Source organism: Mustela nivalis (assembly GCF_964662115.1).
Source record: "Mustela nivalis genome assembly, chromosome: 16".
Classification (NCBI taxonomy): domain Eukaryota; kingdom Metazoa; phylum Chordata; class Mammalia; order Carnivora; family Mustelidae; genus Mustela; species Mustela nivalis.
Genome location: NC_139035.1, coordinates 38000248 through 38021075, shown reverse-complemented (window position 1 = coordinate 38021075; position 20828 = coordinate 38000248). Strand labels below are relative to the sequence as shown.

Here is a 20828-nt window from a genome sequence, read left to right as displayed (position 1 = left end):
ATTTTAGATAAAAAGATAAAGACACAGAATGTATACTGTTAATGGTATTTCTAGAACTTTAGTTCATATAGGATAACCCTGTCATACTTATGCCCCAAACTCTAGATCATGGTCCCTCTCATATAAACATGATATACAGCGTAATGAGTAACTGTTTTAGAATTTAATATAGAAGCTTACTCTCTAGGGACGCCTGGGTGACTCAGTTGGTTAAGCAGCTGCCTTCTGCTCAGGTCATGATCCCAGCGTCCTGGGATGGAGTCCCACATCGGGCTCCTTGCTCAGCAGGGAGCCTGCTTCTCCCTCTGCCTCTGCCTGCCATTCTATCTGCCTATGCTCACTCTCTTCCCCTCTCTCTCTGATAAATAAATTAAAAAAATTAAAAAAAAAAAAAGCTTACTCTCTATTCTAATCTTTCTAATCTTGCTGAAGAAATATCAGTAGATCCATTTGATTTAGATTAGGATTGTTAATACTTTTAAAAACTTATTTACATCTTATGTAACACACTATTGGAAAATGATTTTTTTTTATTTTCTGTTATGAGGTTATGAACATAGTACAGTTAAGGTTGTGCAATTCACTATATGCCCTGGTATGTTATAGGATAGCTACATTTAGTAGAAACCATATTTGATTACTAAAATATTGAAAATACTTTATTATAAAATGGGGTTCTCTAAAATATTTTGCATCTTTTAGTGATATTATAAAGTATCACATGAAGGAAAGGTTAATTGTTTTATTGTGCAGTGAAAAGCAAAGACACCAATTGCTCCGAATCACCACAAATCATTAAATTAAAAGCCTGAAGACCTGGAGAAAAGCCCCAAAACACTGACTTTAAGTAAAAATGTAAGATACCTGCATTCAAGTGAGCTAATTAATTTTGGAATAAGTTTGGAAAAGAGTTGGCTATTTCAGAGAATTTTCTTAAATCAGCTTTATAAAAAATGAAAGTATGTAAACAAATTTAACTCTTGCAACTGTGCATAGAGTTAATAGATATGTTTAATTTTTGTATATTTCCTCCAACCTAACATAAAGGTTTTATATGTTAAATTGTCATAGTATATGTTATAAAGAAAAAAAAGGACCCCAGAGAATATTATATTAGTTCCAGGTTTGCCACAGCTCTGCTAGTATCCTTATCATATTTGCCAGTAAATAAAGTCCCCAGCAAATTTTTGGAGTGGCCAGGTTAGAAAGATAAACTGAATTCATTCAAGTTCTAGAGTAATTTAGAGGACTTTTTTGTTGGGGTCGGCTTTTGGTCAATAGAGTAGACTTTAGGAGACAAATACTGCTTTCAGTTTTCCCCTGGAGAAATGCAGTTCTGCTCTCTCCTCCATCTCCTGCTGTCAGAATTCAGGCACCTAGATGTACAGGGCTTTGTAAACAGTAGTCATTCAGTAAGTGATGGCTGAAGGGAAACGTAATTGCGTTTCTTTTATCTTTTGTAATAGAAGTTGCTTTTAAAGTCCCTGTTTAGAGTTATTTCTTAGAACATTTTATAAGGATATTTTCATCTTTTATAGTAATAAAAAGAAGAAACCTGGATGCATGTTTATCATATACTTTTTTGGTTGTGAGTGGAACTTATTTCCTCTCTCTGGAGAGGGAGACCGTGTTGTGATGCCCGTCATTGTGCTTCTGCACAGGACTTTGGGTGTCTGTGGAAACTCGGTATTCTTTTAAATATTTTCAGAGACATGATTGTTTATAATAGGTGTTTTGTTGTTGTTTGTAAGTAAACTATAGATTTTGCTATTTTTTGTACCTTTTTCTTTTTTTAAATCTAAACTTTAAATATAAAAGCAAAAGAAAACAAAACAAAACAAAAACCCAAATGTTAAAACCTTAATTAACTGGGCTTCCAAATTTTTAAAAGGTCTTTGTTATTTACTCCCAACTGAGTAAGAGAATCTATCCCTCCCACTGCAGTGAACAGACTTTAGCAGTTCACTTCTTTATGTCTCTGTACTTTTGCCATTTTACAGTTGATTTATAGTTTGTTACTTATAGTGATTTTAAGTACTCATGAAGTTCCTTGGCTTTCTCATAGGTTTTCATTTCCAACTAAATTACCTAGCCTTTCTCCGAATGTCTTTTTTTTTTTTTTCTTTTTCCCCTGTAACATCTTAATGGGATGCTTCTCTCTCTTCTTACTGCTAATACATACATACATATATACATATATACTTAAATGTGAAGACCCTGATTTGGGCTTTAAAGATAATTTCCAATTTGTTTCTAGTCCTTTAAGTTCTTGGCCTTTCCACATTTAAGAGAGTTTTTTGTATGCATGATACTGTGTGCACTGTCACAACAGTGGTTTCCAAATATTGCTGATATCATAATAACTTCATGAACTTTTCAATGAATTATGTTCCTGGGCCCCATCATAGATATTCTGATCCATTGAACTAGAGAAATTAATGTAGAAGTGTGATAGGTTGCTTATTTACTTATTTATTAATTCATTCAGTCATTCATTTGATTATTTATCAAGCACCTATTATAATGCCTGTATTATGCTAGTTGCTGAGTGAACAGGAGGTCATAATATACTGCTCTCATGGAACTCACATTCCATTCATCTGAACCTAACCACATGGTCATACCAAGCCATGAGGCATGTTGGAAAATAGCTGGGTCAACATAAGGAGGTTGAGTAAGCTAGTTAAAACTTAGGATTTCTTTTACCAAAGAGAGGGAGAGTGAATGTTAGCAGACCAGTAGTCATATTGCCATAACTAAGCTGAAATGAAAATGATTTTAGCCAAACTGAGATGTCATTCTTATCAGTCGAAATCCTCAGATTAGCCATTTGTGGTGCAGCTGAGCTCAATGTGTCAAAATACCTGTTCCAGAATTGGCCTGAATGATAAGTGTGAGTAAGCTGTGCAAAGTGAGAGGAGTAGGAATAGCATGTACAAAGATTCTACTGTGGGGAAGCGGTTGGCAAGTTCAAGAAATGGAAAGTCTTGTAGAGTTGTAGCAAAATGAACAAAAGAGAGAGTTATGTAAAATGAGGTTGTAGAGATAGGTGGTGCCATCAAAAAAGATCTGTAGTTCTTGTTAGGGACATTTGGACTTTATTGGAAATTTATTGGAGATATTTAGCCAAGAGATAATGTGATCTACTTTGAATTCTAAAAAATATCATCTTGGGGTCTTGGTCCTGAAGTTTTCTCAGTATAAGGAATGAAGCAGGAAGATCCACTGAAATGGTTGAGACCATTTGCAGTAGTCTAGGTAGAGATGCTAGTTGCTCGAACTTGATAGTCGCAGATGTAGAGAAAAGTGGATAGATTTGAATCTCCATCAGAGGACTAACTGACAGTGCTTGGTGATATGTTACATATGGGAGATGAAAAAGGGCCAGGTGTTGAGGAAGCCCTGCAAGATATCTTTTTGAGTAACTGGATGAATGGAAGTGACGTTGATTGTGGAGATGCTGGCCCATCATTGGGCTTGTGGCGGAGCAATTGGATTGTCTTCTTTTTATAATGGCCTTTGAAAGGAAAATAGTTAGAACTGACCCTATGTTAATTAAGTTTTGATAGGTAATTTAAGCATAAAAGAGACCAGGGTAATGATACCCTTCACAGATATATCCTGTGCTTTTCATTTAAAATGGTTACTGTTTTAATCCTTAAGTAGAATCTCACTAAAAAATTACATTAAGAGGATAGGGTATCGGGGCGCCTGGGTGGCTCAGTGGGTTAAAGCCTCTGCCTTTGGCTCAGGTCTTGATCTCAGGGTCCTGGGATTGAGGTCCTCTGCCTACTTGTGATCTCTGTCTGTCAAATAAATAAATAAAATCTTAAAAAAAAAAAAGAGGATAGAGTATTAATTTTGTTTCTAAAAAACCCTGGACATTAGAAGGATTAAAGAAATGTAGGGATTTTTCATGTGATGACCATAAGATGTTTCAAGGGAGAATACAACTTTTTATCTTTGTAACTTTTTTCTAAAGCAGATAAGTTGAAGCTCTAACTTTTCTAAATGGATGTGGATTCTCTAGTACAGTGTAGTTCACAAAAGGAGGTATTTAAAAACATCAGAGGGGTGTTTTAGTGTTGTGTGGTTTATCTAAATATTATTTCTGGACATTTATTTTTACTTTCTGCTCTTTACCCTGATGTTTATCTTTGTGATCCTAAAGAGCAAAATTAAAATTTCTGGGTATAAGGGTTAATTTATGTTTCCTGAAAAGACACATCTTAAAGTCAAGAGAAAAATCTGTCACTTCTCTGAAAAACTCACCTCCTTTAATGTGCTCTGCCTTCCTAACTCCCGGTTGGCATAATTACTTCATTACTCAGACTGTGTGCACGTGTCTTGCACTCTTTTAATTTATACCTGTTTGTTATGTTTACTCATGTAATTCCCTACTTTTATTCATAGTCACTTTAGTGTTAAGAGGGTAAAAATGGAGAATTGTTGGTAATATTCATGTTGCAGTGAGCTCCCGCTGTGCTCAACCCAGGTTATAATTCCTCCCGTGGATGGCTGCTTGGAAGCCTGAATTCTCACTGTATGAAAGGAATTTAAACATTTGATAAGAGCCATGGAATGATATTTATTTCTGAAGTTCTTTTCACTGTTTAACTTTATTTTTTAGTCTAGTATACTTTATTAGACTTAGAAAGACAATTTATTCACAGATTAAATAATAAAATCAGATATCAGTTTTGAAGTAGTCTTTAGCCATTGGAGTTTGAGGCTTGCTTACTTTCGTAAGAATTTTCAGTGTTTCATAATGGGATTGTGTGATGAGAGCCAGGTGACTCAAGTTCCAAAGGCTCTTCTGAGTTCAGGGTTACATGTGAATATAAACTTGATGATTTGTGGGGGAAATGTGCATTTATTTCATAATTAAATTTAGAAGTTTGGAAATTAAAGCAGAAATGCCATTTCCCAGATGAAATATTGAAAAAGTACAGAGGAGACATCACCATTTTTATAGATAAAAACTGCTAAAAGCTAATTAGCACTGCAGAGGGCATTGGTAACTGGTGATAATTTACTCCAATGATCTAAAGGACAGAAACAGCAAGGTTAACACAGTCACTTTGTTTTAGAGTCATATCTTTCTGTCTAAAACTGATTTTTTTATAAGATTTTAGTTATTTATTTGACAGAGATCACAAGTAGGCAAAGAGGCAGGCAGAGAGAGAGGAGGAAGCAGGCTCCCCGCCGAGCAGAGAGCCCGATGTGGGGCTCGATCCCAGGACCCTGAGATCATGACCTGAGCCGAAGGCAGAGGCTTTAACCCACTGAGCCATCCAGGTGCCCCTAAAACTGATTTTTTAAAATTCTATTTCATTCTTACAAACTATTTTTGAGCATTCATTTGTGCATCCAAGAAACAGTTAACTCACCTGCCCTCTTGGTCTCTGAAAAATAGGAACAACTTCAGATCTACTTACTGACAGTCAAAGCCCTCCTAGAGTAGGTCAAGGAAAACCTTTTCGAGCAGTTTGTGAAGGTTGAAGTAATGTAGATATAAGCAAAGTAACAATGTAACTGTATTTCTTACCAGGCAATGTTTTAGTCTTACATCTCACATTGGATAGTATGCTCATGTAGAATAGTACTATTCAGTGGAAATATGAGCCATATATACAATTTTAAATTTTCTGGTAACCATGTTGAAAGTAAAATAATGGGTGAAATTAATTTTAATATATTTTGTTTAACCAAATGTTCAAAAATACTGTTTTGTTATGAAATCAATATAAAATTTATTAATGAGTTGTTTTACTTTTGGGGGGTAGTAAGTCTTCAAAATCCAGTGTATATTTTACACTTAAAGCAAATCCCCATTTGGATTAGTCACATTTCAAGTGGCTACTGTATTGGACCACCGAGTTCTAGAACAAGTGTTTTCTGAGGGATCCCAGGAACTACCTTGAATTTTGGAGGTGAAGGCCCCATATTTACAGTTTGGCTAGGAAAGGCTTGTGGCAAAATGATTAAGATCCTAGCTAGCTTAAAAAGCATCTAAAACCTTGGGTTAAAGAAGGCTAAGGCATGGTTTGACTTGCCTGCATTCACTCTAAGTGTGTATTATGATTGTCCTAAAAATACTTAGTTTGTGGAGAGCTGAACTGTCAATTTCATGTTTTATAGAAAAGTACACTTTGAAGAATTTTCTTTTGCTAAGATGTAAGTAAGGCATGACATTTCAATTTTTTTTATTTTCAAAAGTAAATTAAAAATAATGAAACCATTTACTTTTTATAATACATGGAAAGACATATTTCTTCCATCATAAGCCTTTTTTGAGGGGGGCAGTTATTAAATACATGTATTGATATTCACTTCCATTGTTTTTCATTAAAGGCAGTTGAAGCTTAAAAAATAACATTATTACAAACTTTAAAATAAAAGACAAGTCATAAGACTTTGATTTTGTATCATTTAGCTACATTGTTTGAATATGTAGGTTGCCTTAAAATGTGCATTTATTAAGTTTAGATTTTAATAATAAAAACTTCCTCTTAAATGAATCGTGATTTATGCACTTTGTGGGCTAAATGAATTAGACTCCAAACTTTTATCTGAATCTATGGAGCTTGGATATAAATCGAAAAGATCACAGCTATGGGGAGAAGACCTATACTGCAAAGGCCTTTCTGCATAGATTATAAACATCATAACTCAATAATTTTTTCAAAACTGTGGTTATAATTGGACCCAATGGGGGTCTCTTTCTTTGATCAGATCACAGTAACTGTGACTTTACACTGGAAAATGTCACTACTGTGAAGGTTTATCACCTGTAGAGCTGGTCTTTCCTCTGATGCTGTGTTCATTTCTCATTAGCATTATTCAAAGTTTAGTTGTTAATTAGGTTGACACTTCAATTACAATCATCATCTACAGGAGTAGTCAGGGCTGCTTGCATAAAGAAATTTTTAAAAATACCCCTTCCTTGGGTATATATGTAAAGGAGAAATGACATTATTTTATTTTGTTATCTGGTGGTTTCATAAGGTTCAGAATATGCTCTGTAAGGGAGCAATCCAACCACAATTTCTCCCATCGGTTTTGTTTTCTTGAAAAAAAAAAAGGGTTTTTATGTGACTTCATGTTCCCATGTAAAGCATCAATGAGGAATGATAAGAGCACCAATATTTTTAAAGTGTAGACAGTGTAGTTTTCTATAACGCATGAAAGGAATTGGTCAGGTGAATTAAATGATAGGAACATATCACATCATTTCCCTTTTAAAAAATTAGAGTATGTGTCAGGATTGTGATTATACCTACAGAATACTCATCTAAGTAAGGGTCGTTCATAAATAGTAACCATTCTATAAGATACAGAGAACCAGAACTTGAAGGACAGAAATGTATGAAAAATGATAACAAATTTGGATGCCTTGAGAAATTATGCAAACTCCTGAGAAATAAATATTTCTTTGATTTAAAAATATTAATCTGATTACTGGTTCATGAAGCGATGACATTGAACTCAAACCCAGCACATTGTGGTGGGGGAAAAACTGGACAGAACTGGGTTGAAATTTCAGTCTTGCTGTGCAGTAGCTGTATAGGGAGGGCAAACTGATTCACATCTTTAAGTCCCTGTTTCTTCATTCATAAATAGCAATACAAATGTCTTTCTTAGAAGGCTGTGAAAACTGAGACTCTGTATAACATGTGCATAACGTGATTCTCTACTCATGGTAGGTTCTCAATCACTTTAACTTCTCCCCCCTCTTTTTGTCTAATAATGGTAAAAACTATTCAACAAACGAGTAGAAAATTACATATGCAAATGAGACTTCCAAAAATAAAATTAAATGGTAAGTGATCCTGGAGGACCTGTAACAAATAACCTTACATGGCAGAAATGAACGATTCCTACTGGCTTCTTCTCAAAACAAGTAGACACATGTTGTAATTGCTAAAAATCTGCAGAAAAGTGGCTCACAGGCAGTTTACCGTAAAATAATTAAAGCTTATTTATGTCAAGAGGCCTTGGGAAAAAAAAAGAGAGCATAAACCAATTTGCATTAGCACGTTACTATGGGCTCCTGCTTTCGTTTCAATTAACAGACCAGCAGGTGCTCTCTGCAGTTAAAAAGATAAGCTATCAGGGAGGAGGATGAGTTTTTGGCTGACCTGCAGACACTGTGGTTTGCCTGCTGATTGGGTTCGTACCTCGCTGTACCAATTTCTGAGGTGTTAATTTAACTGTTCCTCTCTGTCATGCAGGTCTCGGCCCTGAAAAATAAACTGAAGAAGCAGTCTACAGCTACGGGTGATGGAGTAGCTAGGGCCTTTCTTAGGGCACAGGCTGCTTTGTTTGGATCCTACAGAGATGCACTGAGATACAAACCTGTAAGCGTTTTATTTCATCCCTATTTTAATTTGCTTTTTTAATGCTTCTTTAGAATGGGGCAGAGAAAAGAAACATTTTACTATCACACACAGAGAAAGTGTCATAAAGGTCTTTTAAAATCCAAAATAATGTGCTTTAAGGCATTGTGCCCTGTGTCCAATTCCTTGACTTTTCAGTTTTAGTTCTTTTAGTAACCTTTAATTATTTCCCACATTCTTTGGCACATCATCTTATGTATTGTTCTAAAGTGGCTTACCTCTTAACTAATTAATGAATTGTATTAATGAGTTTTAATGTAACCACCTGACCTTAAGATCATTAAGAAATTATCTAGACAGTTGGGTTTCATAGATTAATCCGTTTAGAAGTGACTGTACAAAGTGGAAATTTAAAAATATAGGAGCTTGCAAATTTTGCAATGTTTGGAAATTTATCGTCTTCTTATTTCATAATACTCTTCTTAGTGGGCTATTTAGCATATGCTAGCTCATTTTGGCATTTCTTTTTTGTTTTAATACCCTAAAAATGATTATTATGTAGAATTATAGCCAGTCAAGTTTTTAAATAGTCCAAGAAAGTAGAAATCAAAATATGCTTGTTTCTCTCTATGAATTATTGGTTAAATATATTAGTCTGATTTTAATGAAAATAATTACACTACCCTTCCATGACCAGCTGACTATGTTGTAATGGATAAAAAACATTGAGTTAGTAATAAGTAGTAAGACATGCTATCTAATAAGAATTCCACTGTTATTAAGCTGTGTAACCTTGACCCATTTCCTTGGTCTCTCTAGACTTTGATCTTCTCATTTGGAAAATGAGATTTCTTATACTTTACCTACCTACTTTTCAGAATTGTACCTATCATACCCTATCATAAACCATGAAACACTAAACATGTGTGAATGGGTTATATCCTTTCTAAACTGGCTTCTCAATTAGTAGTTCCCATCCAATAGCTCTTATGTCTCTGAGGAGTTACTGAGTTACTAGGAGTCCTTAAATGGATAGGCAGATCAACTGCTGTCTCTAGAGAAGTACATATGTCTAATTTGCATGCTAATCTTTTTGAAATATGTGTCTGTTTTTTAAAGCTTTGTAGAAGTCATAATACTGTACATACTATACATATTGAGAAACACATGGGGGAGTCTTTAAAAATTATTGACAGTTACATGGTTTCATTTATTAAAAGACTGGAAACCAATCATCTGTACTAATAAAATTGTAAAATCAGCTGGTTGTCAAATTTTTTTTTTTAAAAACAAGTTGATTTCAAGTTTACAGTACAGGAGGTAAATTTAAAAGTACCACTTAGCTTAAATTTTGCCACATTTAAGTAATTTTTAATCTTTGCAGGCTGCATTTTTCTTTTCCTTTTTAAATTTGTGAAGGACTTCAGATTTGAGGAAAGCAAATTGAAGAGAAAATTTCCTTAAATGATTTAAATTACCAGTTGAACAGATAGGGGATTAAGTTTTCAATGACTGATTTTTTTTTTCAAAGCCAGATTCCCAATTTCAGCAGGAAAATACATAATTTCATTAGAGAATATCTTTCCTGTTTATGGATCACATCTTATTATAAACTTCTTTGATAACTTATCTACCTTTTTCCTTTTTATGTTTTGTGTTTTATTTTTCCCTGCTAATTCTTTCTGTAAGTTGGGGGACAGTATTCTTATTCTGTATGTTTTTATATTTCTTCTGAATCTTGAATGAAAGCTTAATCTTTAAAGTATACTAAATTCTATTAAAGTATACTAAATTTTGATACTTTCTATTTTCGAAAGAAATAGTTTTTTCAGAAAATTATTTCTTTGTTGTGTATAAAGTATATTTTGTTGTCATTTAGGCATTATCTTTGCAAATTACTCGATATTTTAATTTATTAAAAGTACACTTTTTATTTTGTGAACTCTTTTGGACATTTATATAATAGGTATATGTCTTTAATATATTTTCTGATTAATATTAAAAAAGAGCCATGTTTACAAGTTACAATTATTTCATGGTTTTGTCTCTTTTTAGAAAAATATCTCGGTGGTGTCCTCTAGCTATTAGAGTAGAACTAGAAAAAAAAAATCAATCAATAGCTTTAAATGAATATGACTTTAAAAAAAAGAGATTTTATTTATTTATTTGACAGAGAGAGAAATCACAAGTGGGCAGAGAGGTAAGTAGGGAGGGAGGGAAGCAGGCCTCTGCTGAGCAGGGAGCCCAATGTGGGGCTCGATCCCAGGACCCTGAGATCATGACCTGAGCCAAAGGCAGAGGCTTAACCCACTGAGCCACCCAGGAACCCCATGAATATGACTTTTTTAACTGGGTATTACTTTCCAAATTTCATGATTATTTATATATATATACATATATATGTATATATATATAAAAGCAAACTATTCTTATTATGTTATTTCTCTTACATTGCCAAAATTAGACATGTACATTAGTCATAGAACTGTCCTTCAAGACCCTCACAATGGGCAAGCAGTCTGTCTTTACTTTTTTTCCTGATTTTTGACCTCAATTCAGAGAATTCTGCTTGAGGCTCCAAAATGTCCCAAGCGTCTCAGGCTTCCAAACATTCCAAATTACTACAGTTAATGTTCTTTCTTCCCGGTAGTGCTTTTATCTTTCTTGCTTTTAATGGCCATGTAGTTCCTTTCTAATTCTTAAAACTGCAGTTTATACTGACCCTTTTTTTCTATGAATTAATTATACTCACTTTCTTTAAAACATTTCTTCTCCCTTTTTTGTATGGTTTTTATTATGGTTCTTTTATTATTTTTACTGAAATTCATAATTAGTTGCTATTAAAACAATAATTGACCTTCATGTACCCTCTGGGTATCAGGCATTAATAGACACTTTAGATAGACTATTTACCCTTTTCATGTTAAAGATGAGGAACATGATGTTCACAGAGTGTAAATAACCTCTCTGAGGTTCCTGGGATACCAAACAGTGGGGCCCACACTTGAATCTCTTCTTCCACAGTCCCCCTCTTGTTCCAGTATGGCACAGTTCTGCTCGCTCTGGCCTCCATTACTGTATCATACTCTCCTTGAGATAGATGTCCTGAACTAGCATTTCTTCTAAATGAAGATGCATGGAAGGCATTCAGGACACACTATGGAGAGACTGAACAAATGATGCAGTCATAGGACTTTTCTCAAAAGGAGCATATGGTAGTGATATCCCACTGTGTGTGTGGAGATATAGATAGATAGATATAAATTGGGGAAATAATTTGTTATTCATGCTGCATATTTCCATTTGTGGTTTTGTTGACCTGGGGGGTAACTGCCACTGCTCATTCTGCACCTTCCTCCTCCCTCAGTCTTCAGTGGTGTTGGTGGGGAGCCAGTGGGATGTGGGCTGTGAGGGAAAGCCCTCAGGATGATTTGAATGTCCGTTTTCAAATGCAAATACTAAATACCTATACTAAATGCTGCCAAAGAGGAACTTATGTTACAAATAAACTAGAATGTCTGAGTGACAACTCTAAAGAGGTTGTTGCTCTTCTCAGATTTCCTCACTATTACCTTCTGAATGACACACGAGCACTATTGCCTACTCTTACTTACAGAGAGAAATACACAAGTCCTCAAAGTTGTTGGAAAGTGATTTAAATAAAACAGTAGATATTTTGATTTTGGGGGATTTTAGCCAGCAGCAAGTTAGTTACTTTTTAAGAATTCAAAAATGTGAGTTCAAAATAATGTGCTACATGGATTGAAGAAACGTGGTAAGAACACAAGCTCTAGAACCAGGCTGCCTGGGTTCAGATCCTCCTGCTGCGACTCACTAGTTGAGTTTGGGCAAATGAATGTCATAGTGCTTTAGTTTCCTCTTGTGTTCTTTAAAAAAGGTAGTAATTCTTCTTGGGTTATTTAGAGAATAAAATATGTTCATAAATGTGTTTGGCATATTATCAATGCTTTATATATTTGCTATTATTAAAAATGACATTTTAGAAGTACTAAGTTTGGGGAGGAAAATTCCTCTAACAAAACTAAAGTACCCTCCTCTGATTTCCCAAAAGAAAAACACTGTTATAAACATGAGAATACTTGTAGGTGATTGTATTAAATAACTAGTAAAGGGTCATCAGTTGTACCTCTGTGTATCATTTGTATCACAAGCTATTAAAAATAAAAAAGTCAATTTTTGACCAACAGCTAATGCTAACGAAATGTTTGCCCAAGTTAAAATACTGCTTAATATGTTCAAAGGCATATTCTTGGTTATCCTAAGAGCAAAAAAGTAACACTTAGATCTAGTCCTTTGAATACTTGGGGTGCTGTCATTTGTTTCAATCACTCAAGCTTTTCTGGGCAGCTCTGAGCCTTGCTGATGGATTTAAAGGTGAATTCTTTTTAAAATAAAGATTGGTTGGTAATCTAGGCCTCTGTTTGGCAGTTTGGAAGAGTTGTCCCTTTGGAATATATTTCTTCAAACATTATCAGTAAATAATGTTATATTTTGTGATTAAACTCAAACAATTTAAGCACAGGCTTGGTATCCATAATTTAAGTGGACATTCACTAAATCTTTGCCTTCAAGTTTTCATTTAACAGATTTGCAGCTGTCAACTTGTTAAAGATATAAAAATCCAAGTTGAAATATACATTTGCTCACCCCTCTTGGTTTTATGGTTACTAAAACATTTTAGGTGCCCATTCATCTCATTACCCAAGCTTGAGTATAGACTTTTTGGTTTTAGAAATGGTTGTAACCAAGGAAATATTTATTGTGTATTTGGAGTCTCATAAAGTATGGTTGCTTTTGTGGCACTTTCTTTCTGCTCTTTTTTTTTTTTTTTTTTCTTTTTAACAGAGAAGGAATCTTGCTTAACTGCTTTAGCAAAAATGTAAAAATTCAGCACCACCACTATGGGATAGATAGAACTAGGGACTCTAATAGTAAGTGTTTCATGAGAATAGAGAGTGTTTTTCTTTATTGTGGAAAAGAAAAATACATATTTTTCACAGTGTGTATAAAACTAATACATTGCTCTATTAATCTTTTTAACTAAGATTGTTCAAGTTTAGAGTTCTAGAAACAACTGTGTCTAATTTAGAAAAATCAATTTCTTTCCGTATCTTAACTTGCTGAATCACAGGCAAATGGAACATTGATAGCTATTTTTATTCAAGACAGATCTAATAACTTTAGGACAAGCTCATATAATAATATATACAGAGAGAAGATTTTGCTGTAAATAATGATTAAAGTTTATGATTTAAATATAAGGCTTTTTTTCCTCAGTAATTTTCAGCAGTAGAAAAAGCATTGTTTTCATGGTTAATAAATCCTGAGCGTAGACTTGTGGTACCTTACATAATAATAGCACTGGGATACTTGGAAGAAGAATGCTGTATAATCTGGAAAATATTTTAATATTATTTTCTGTGAGAACCTGAATATATTTGACCATTCCCTTGAGAGAACTGATAACTGAGTATTTAAGAGATTTAAAAATTTAAAAATACCATCGTTATGCAGACATTTTTGCTTGTTTATATTTGTTACATAACAGTGACATTACATATTAAGCCCAAGTGTATTAGGGAACTGAATAAGTATTATGTTGATACTTTGTTTATTATATTTCACATTTTTATGCAGCATGATTCTTCATAAAACCTTAATTTTTTTCAATATGAATCCTTACTAAGTCATATATATCCTTAAAGCATTAAGATCTAATCCATGGGGTTTTTTTTTAAATTTAATTTTTTAATTAACATATAATGTATTATTTGCCCCAGGGGTACAGGTCTGTGAATCATCAGGCTTACACACTTCACTGCACTCACCATAGCACATACCCTCCCCAATGTCCGTAACCCAACCACTCTCTCCATACCCGCCTCCCCCCGGCAACCCTCAGGGTTTTTTTTTTATATATATATTTTTTTATTTTTTATAAATAAATAATGTGTTATTAGCCCCAGGGGTACACCATAGCACATACCCTCCCCAATGTCCATAAGCCCACCACCGTCTCCCTATCCGCCTTCCCCCAGCAACCCTCAGTTTGTTTTGTGAGATTAAGAGTCTCTTATGGCTTGCCTCCCTCCAGATCCCATTTTGTTTCATTTTTTTCTTTTCCTACCTCCCAACCCCCCCCACATTGCATCTCCACTTTCTCATATCAGGGAGATCATATGATAGTTCTCTTTCTCCAATTGACTTACTTCGCTAAGCATAATACCCTCTATTCCATCCACGTTGTCGCAAATGGCAAGATCTAGTCCATGTTTAAGTATGTTCTTGTTCTTGCAAAGTTTCCTTCTCCAGAAGACAATATAGAACTTGAAAGATATCCATCCTTAAAAACACACTAAACAAAAATACTGATTTGATGATAATCACTTTGAGACTGAACATAATAGTAGGGTAGGAAAAACAACACTGTCTCCTCCATATCTTTCTTGTGTCTTAATTATCCTGTAAAAATAATTCAAATTATTAACCAGTGGATATTTACTGAACACTCAGAATACAAATACTATGTTGAGTATTACAATAAAAAGTGCAGAGATATATAAGGATATAGTCCCAGACCTCAAAAATGCACAGGTGAGATCTATAAAAATAACTTTTAATACAACTTAGAAAATAAATGCTAAAAGAAAGTTATACTCTGGATTTTCAGAGGAGGGAGAATTTACTTATTTATGTTAAATATGGAATTTAAGACTTTGCGAGGTAAGTGATCTATTCCATAGGGCCAAATTTATGCCGCTGGAGGGCATTTCTAATTCATTCTCCTGCCACAGCTACTTGAAGAGTCTTATTTAAATACCATCAGTTGGGGTTATGGACATTGGGGAGGGTATGTGCTATGGTGAGTGCTGTGAAATGTGTAAACCTGGCGATTCACAGACCTGTACCCCTGGGGCTAATAATACATTATATGTTTATTAAAAAATTAAAAAATTAAATAAACAAATAAATAAATACCATCAGGTACAAATGACATGTAGTTTTCTAGTGCACTGGCTCTAATGATACCTTTTTCCTTCCCATTTATTAGTCATTGTACAAGGGAATGAGTGTGACATTTGTTATTCTGTGGATAATCTTGAATTTGAATCTGCTCTGATTTGTATGTTTTAACAGGTAAATCAAGTATGAGCGTTTGGTGTATTTTTATTATTAATAATAACAAACTACATAGAAAGCCTCATCATAAAATGCCCAATAGCTTGTTGATTCATTCTTAGTACATATTTGCTGATTGGTGTAATCCTTTACGGACAGGTAATGTGACAGTTCATTTCTGGAAAGTCTGGTTCTCTTCTCTGAAATAAGAACTTCATTCCTACCTTAGTACAGATTGTATTTTTTCTTACATCCTTTCATGCTCTTTTGTGTGTGACAGTCTATGGAAACGATTTTAGCTTTAGTTCCTTTCTGTTGCCTCATCACTCTTCCATGGAGCAAAAGATTCAGTAGCTTAACCATCACATCAGACTTCTTTTAAACTTATTTTATTTGAATTCAGTTTTTTGCTTTTTACCATGAAGAATTTTTCTTGTCCACACTTTAATGTCTCTACATGATTATTCTGTGTTTCCACAGAGCTGTATTCTTCTTCCCTTGCTTTTTCTGTCAATAAACAATATAACTTTTAGAAAATAAATTGGATTACCGATGCATATTTCTCAGTTGCATCAGTCTTTTTCCATAAGTAATGATCAGTTTAACCTTCATGCTTGATTCTGTGCAGATAATTCCTAAATATATGTTAAAGAACAAGTTTTCCAAACTTGGGTTTCTACCCTTGTCCACATGCCTTCAAGCATCTTCCTTGCCTTAGCCATGCCAGGATGGACATTGCTGGTGTCCTGATCAGATCCCCTGTTCTGCGTGGCATCCTTTTCAGAGAAAAACTGTCCTTGGCTAAGTAGCAAGGGCCTCCCTAAGCACCTCTAATCTCCACACTCCTCCCACCAGGGAAGACCATGCTTAATGAATGACTGATAAAAGGTGTAAGAAACTGGCCTCCTTGCTTCAAGATGGGAATAACTCTGCCAGTACATTTGATGCTTTTTCATAGGTTTAAACTGAGGTGATTGCTGGCTGAAATTACATCGTTGCTTGGGTTTTTTCTTCTGCCCTATTTTGCTTCCCTCAGTGCTATTTCATGAGCATTTTTCACCAACAAATCACTTAAACAAGAATCCTTGTCTCAGGCTCAGCTTAGAATCTGACCAAAGACATATCCCAAAATTTATTTTATCAACTTCTTCTTAAACCTGGTTTGTTTCTATACTTCTGGTCTTTAATAAATTGTATCATCCATCTTTTGATTCTCAAGCTTGAAATCCAGAAGTCCTCTTTGACTTTGGCTTGTCTTGTTTCTGCATATCAGTGGTTCTTAAACTTTTTGCCTCTAGATGACTTTATATTTGTAAAAATCATCAAGGGTTTTAAAGGACTTTTGTTTATGTGGGCTCTATCTTTCTCTGTTTACCACATTAGAAGTCAAAACTGGAAATATTTTAAATACTTATTATTTAAAATTAGTATAAAACTACTACAGATGAACATGAAACATTTTTTGAGAAATAGCTATTTCTAAACAAAAAACAAAAGAAGAATGGATTTGTTTTATATTTTTTCAAAAGTATATAGCTTAAAAGAAGAGGGCTGAGTTCTCATATTTGATTCTGCTTTCTGTCTGTGACAATATCGCCAGTCGTGTAAGCTCCATTGGATCTCATGAGAAAATAAAAGTGAAAAGGGCAAATAATGTTTTAGCACTGTTATAAAAATAGTTTGGATGTTGCAGACCCTGTCAAAAGGTCTCAGTCCCTGGACCATGCTTTGAGCACCACTGCTGTACATCAGTTGATAAACATTCCTATTGATTTTGCAGTAAAATTGTACTTTTACACATTATATGATATGGAATAAATAAAACATTTCATGTAGTATTGAATACTCAGAAATGGGATAATTTGAAAGCATAGACTGAGTCTACATCAGGCTTCTACAACTTACATACTCCGTAATCTTGAGAAAGTTACTTAACCCTTTCCCATATTTTAGTTTATTCCTGTATAAAGTAAAACAGTAAGTTTGAGGTTTATGTGGATTAATACATGTAAATTGCTTAGAACAGTATCTGGCCCATAATCATTATGTAGATATTAGCTATTGTTATTATTATTAGTGATAGTAGTAAGTACTCTATCAGTACTGAGTAATGGTAGTCATCACTTTGTCTTTCTACCTCCTGGTTCATCTTTTCTTGCCAGATTTGTATTTCACTATTACTTCGTCTGCCTATTTCCAGTATTTCCTCTTGCCTATTAAATTTCCTTTTAAAGATTTTATTTATTTGAGAGAGAGAGAGCATGAATGGGAGAGGACAGAGGCTGAGGGAATAGGGAGCCTCGCACAGGGTGGGATTCCCAGGACCCATGAGATCATAACCGGAACCGAAGGCAGACACTTAACAGACTGAGCTACCCAGGGTGCAGTTATCTTCCCTTTTAAGACATACAATCTTGTCACTTCATTGAGTAGATATTCTGTGAGATTCTTGATGTCTTTAAGAAAAGAACTTTATGGCACCTGGGCAGCTCAGCTGGTCTGCCTCAGGCTCTGCTTATGATCCCAGGAACCTGGGACTGAGTCGCATGTCGGGCTCGATGTTCTACAGGGAGTCTGCTTCTCCTTGTCCCTCCCCGCACTCGTTCTCTCAATTTCTCTCTTGCTTGATCGCTCTCTCAAATAAATAAATAAATAAATAAATAAAATAAAAACTAATACCTCCCATAGGTTTAAAAAAAAAAAAAGAAAAAGAAAAAGAAAATAACTTTAGAATATAATTTAGGCCTTTTCCAGTATGCTTGACCTATGTTTTACTTCTCTCTGGTACTTTCTGTAATTCATAACCATTATCCCCTAGGCCTTAACCAGTCTTTTATTATCTTTGGCGCTTTCTCTAGTGCATACCCATCCCAAACACACTATCCACTTTGTGTCTGTACCTGCCTCTCTCAAGACTATGCTTTCCATCTTTGTTTCAGAAGACTTCCATTAGTTATCAAAATCAGCTCAGGTTTCCTCTGTGAAGCCATAGAGGCTTCATGAAATCCTTCATACTTAAGTCAGCTGGGAATTAACTGGGCAACACTGGACACTGGAGCAAGAAAAGTTTTTGAAAACCACTCCACCCTAAGCTTTATTTTTAACCAGATCATAAGTAAGTCAGAAGATCCTAAGCAGAGTTCCTTATCGGGCCTTTCAACTGAACTCAGATTTAAAAGAACTTACACTGGGAAGTCATTTATAATTTGTTTGATATCATACACACTCCAGCATGACAATGACTGAGTCTCCTGTGTATTAAAACAAAAATTTAGAGCATTGTTAATCAAGATTTATTTTTCTTTCCCCTGAGAGAAAATTCCAATATGTGTCAGGTTTGTCTTTTTTGTTATTACCAGAGACTCTAAGTAAACAGGCTGTGTTAATCATCTGAAGGTTAAGTTCAAAGCTTTTACTATGATTGGTGTTATCAAAACTGGATGGACAGCATATCTGAACTTTCTCTTCACTATTTCTCTTGAAAGATTGAAAGCATCTACTAGAAGATTAATGAGGACAGAGCTGGGCCAGCATAAGTCACATTGGCTAAAAATAAAAACTAAGTTAGCCCAACTCTTAAGAAGACATAGGTAGATTTTCCTCTCATCCATTTCCCTCACCTGGAGATTCTCCATCACCTTGTCTTCCACTCCTTCCAGTCAAAAGAAATGCTACATTGTAACATAGAAAGTATTAAGTATTCCACTATTAATGGTAACTTTCGGAAAAATCATAGATGCTAATAAAATACAACTTACATGTTAGAGAAAAATCTTTCTAATAAAAACTGAAATTATCAATTGTACTGATCACTGTGTAATAATTGTGGTATAGTTAGAACTGCCATTGAAAACAATGATTGTATTTATCTTTAAAATTTGTATTTACTTTTGGAAGAGAAAATAAGTGGTATGGAGCAAATATTAGCTCACTTGCTACTTTGTTTATTGACTTATAAAACATTTTTGGGCTCTCAGTGTAACTAGATATGATGCTGATACCTGTGATGCAAAAACAGTAGACCTTTCTCTTAAATAGGATCGCCTGTTTGTTGTAGCCGCCCCCCACCATAGAGTCTGAGTTGTAAATTCTTTAATAGTGGCAAATATGGTGATTTTTGATTATACAAAATATATTTATGTAAATGACTCTAATTTTTAAAATATATAATTTAAAATCATCTAATGGCAGTTAAGAATGGCAATAATCAGTATCAAAATAATAATGGCAGTTTTATTATGAGGTCTTGGCTGGTGGCTGATATGGTTGTCTTTGCTAATAATTTGAATTTTATTTTCTTCTGTAGCAATGCTGTTGAAGAACACTATTTGTGATAAATGAAATGTTCTGTATTTGTGATATCTAATAGTAGCCATGGACCACTTGTGGCAATTGAACTTTTCAGATGTGGCTAGTGCATTGAGGAACTGAAATTTTAGTTTTATTTAAATTTTTAATTAATATTTATTAATAAAATAAAATAAAATATTTAATTAATATTTGTTAATATATTATTTGCTTCAGGGGTACAGGTCTGTGAATCATCGGTCTTATACAATTCACAGCACTCACCGTAGCACATGCCCTCCCCAATGTCCATAACCCAGCCACCCTCTCCCTCCCTTCCCACCTCTCAGCAACCCTCAGTTTGTTTCCTAGGATTAAATCTTTTATGATTTGTCTCCCTCCGTGGTCCCATCTTGTTTCATTTTAATAAATTTAAATTTAAATTGCTGCATGTGACTAATAGCTACTATTTTGAACAGTGCAGATCCATAGTATCATTAGCTTCCATCAGCCAGTGATAGCAGGTGAATTGCTGTTAAATTGTTAGTCTCATTTCATTCATGCAGGAGCCAATGTTCAGAAATTTATTTACAGATACCTGTAATCAAGGCATTGAGTTGTCCTTAAAATTAAATTATAATTAATATTTTTTCAAAGTTCTGTTAGAAGATGAGGTTTTTTCCTTGTTACTGCCAACATAGAGATGGCTACAGGATTCATTATCATCAGTGAGTCATTGTCACTTATCTCAGTTGCATTTGGATTATATTATCTCATATTCATTTGGATCACTTATCTTCACAAGTATTGAATGGGCAAGAGGACCATTCAGGTTACTGAGGGAAGTAGCAGGTGGTAGAGATCAGCAAGTGAGTGACAATTTTCCGACATCCTGTATGGGAATAAATGGAATGAGTGGAATCTGTATTCAGAATTTAAGTTCTTGATAGTTTGGTGGAGGAGCAAGCTAATGGAGCATAAGCTACCAGAAGACTTTTGCAAAGTTTTAGTTACTTTAAAAATAGGATAAATTAAAGGAGATACAAAGTGGGACTTAATCTA

General features: G+C 34.4%; 1 protein-coding gene across 11 annotated transcripts in view; it reads left to right on the top strand.

Moving 5' to 3' along the window:
• DENND1B (DENN domain containing 1B) overlaps positions 1-20828 on the top strand; it is a 263126-nt gene that overhangs the window by 165851 nt on the left and 76447 nt on the right. For all 11 annotated transcript variants that reach the window (XM_082701929.1, XM_082701927.1, XM_082701928.1 and 8 more), the window contains one exon: positions 8235-8360. In XM_082701929.1, coding sequence (XP_082558055.1) covers positions 8235-8360 — 126 coding nt within the window. The remainder of the gene's footprint in view (positions 1-8234; positions 8361-20828) is intronic.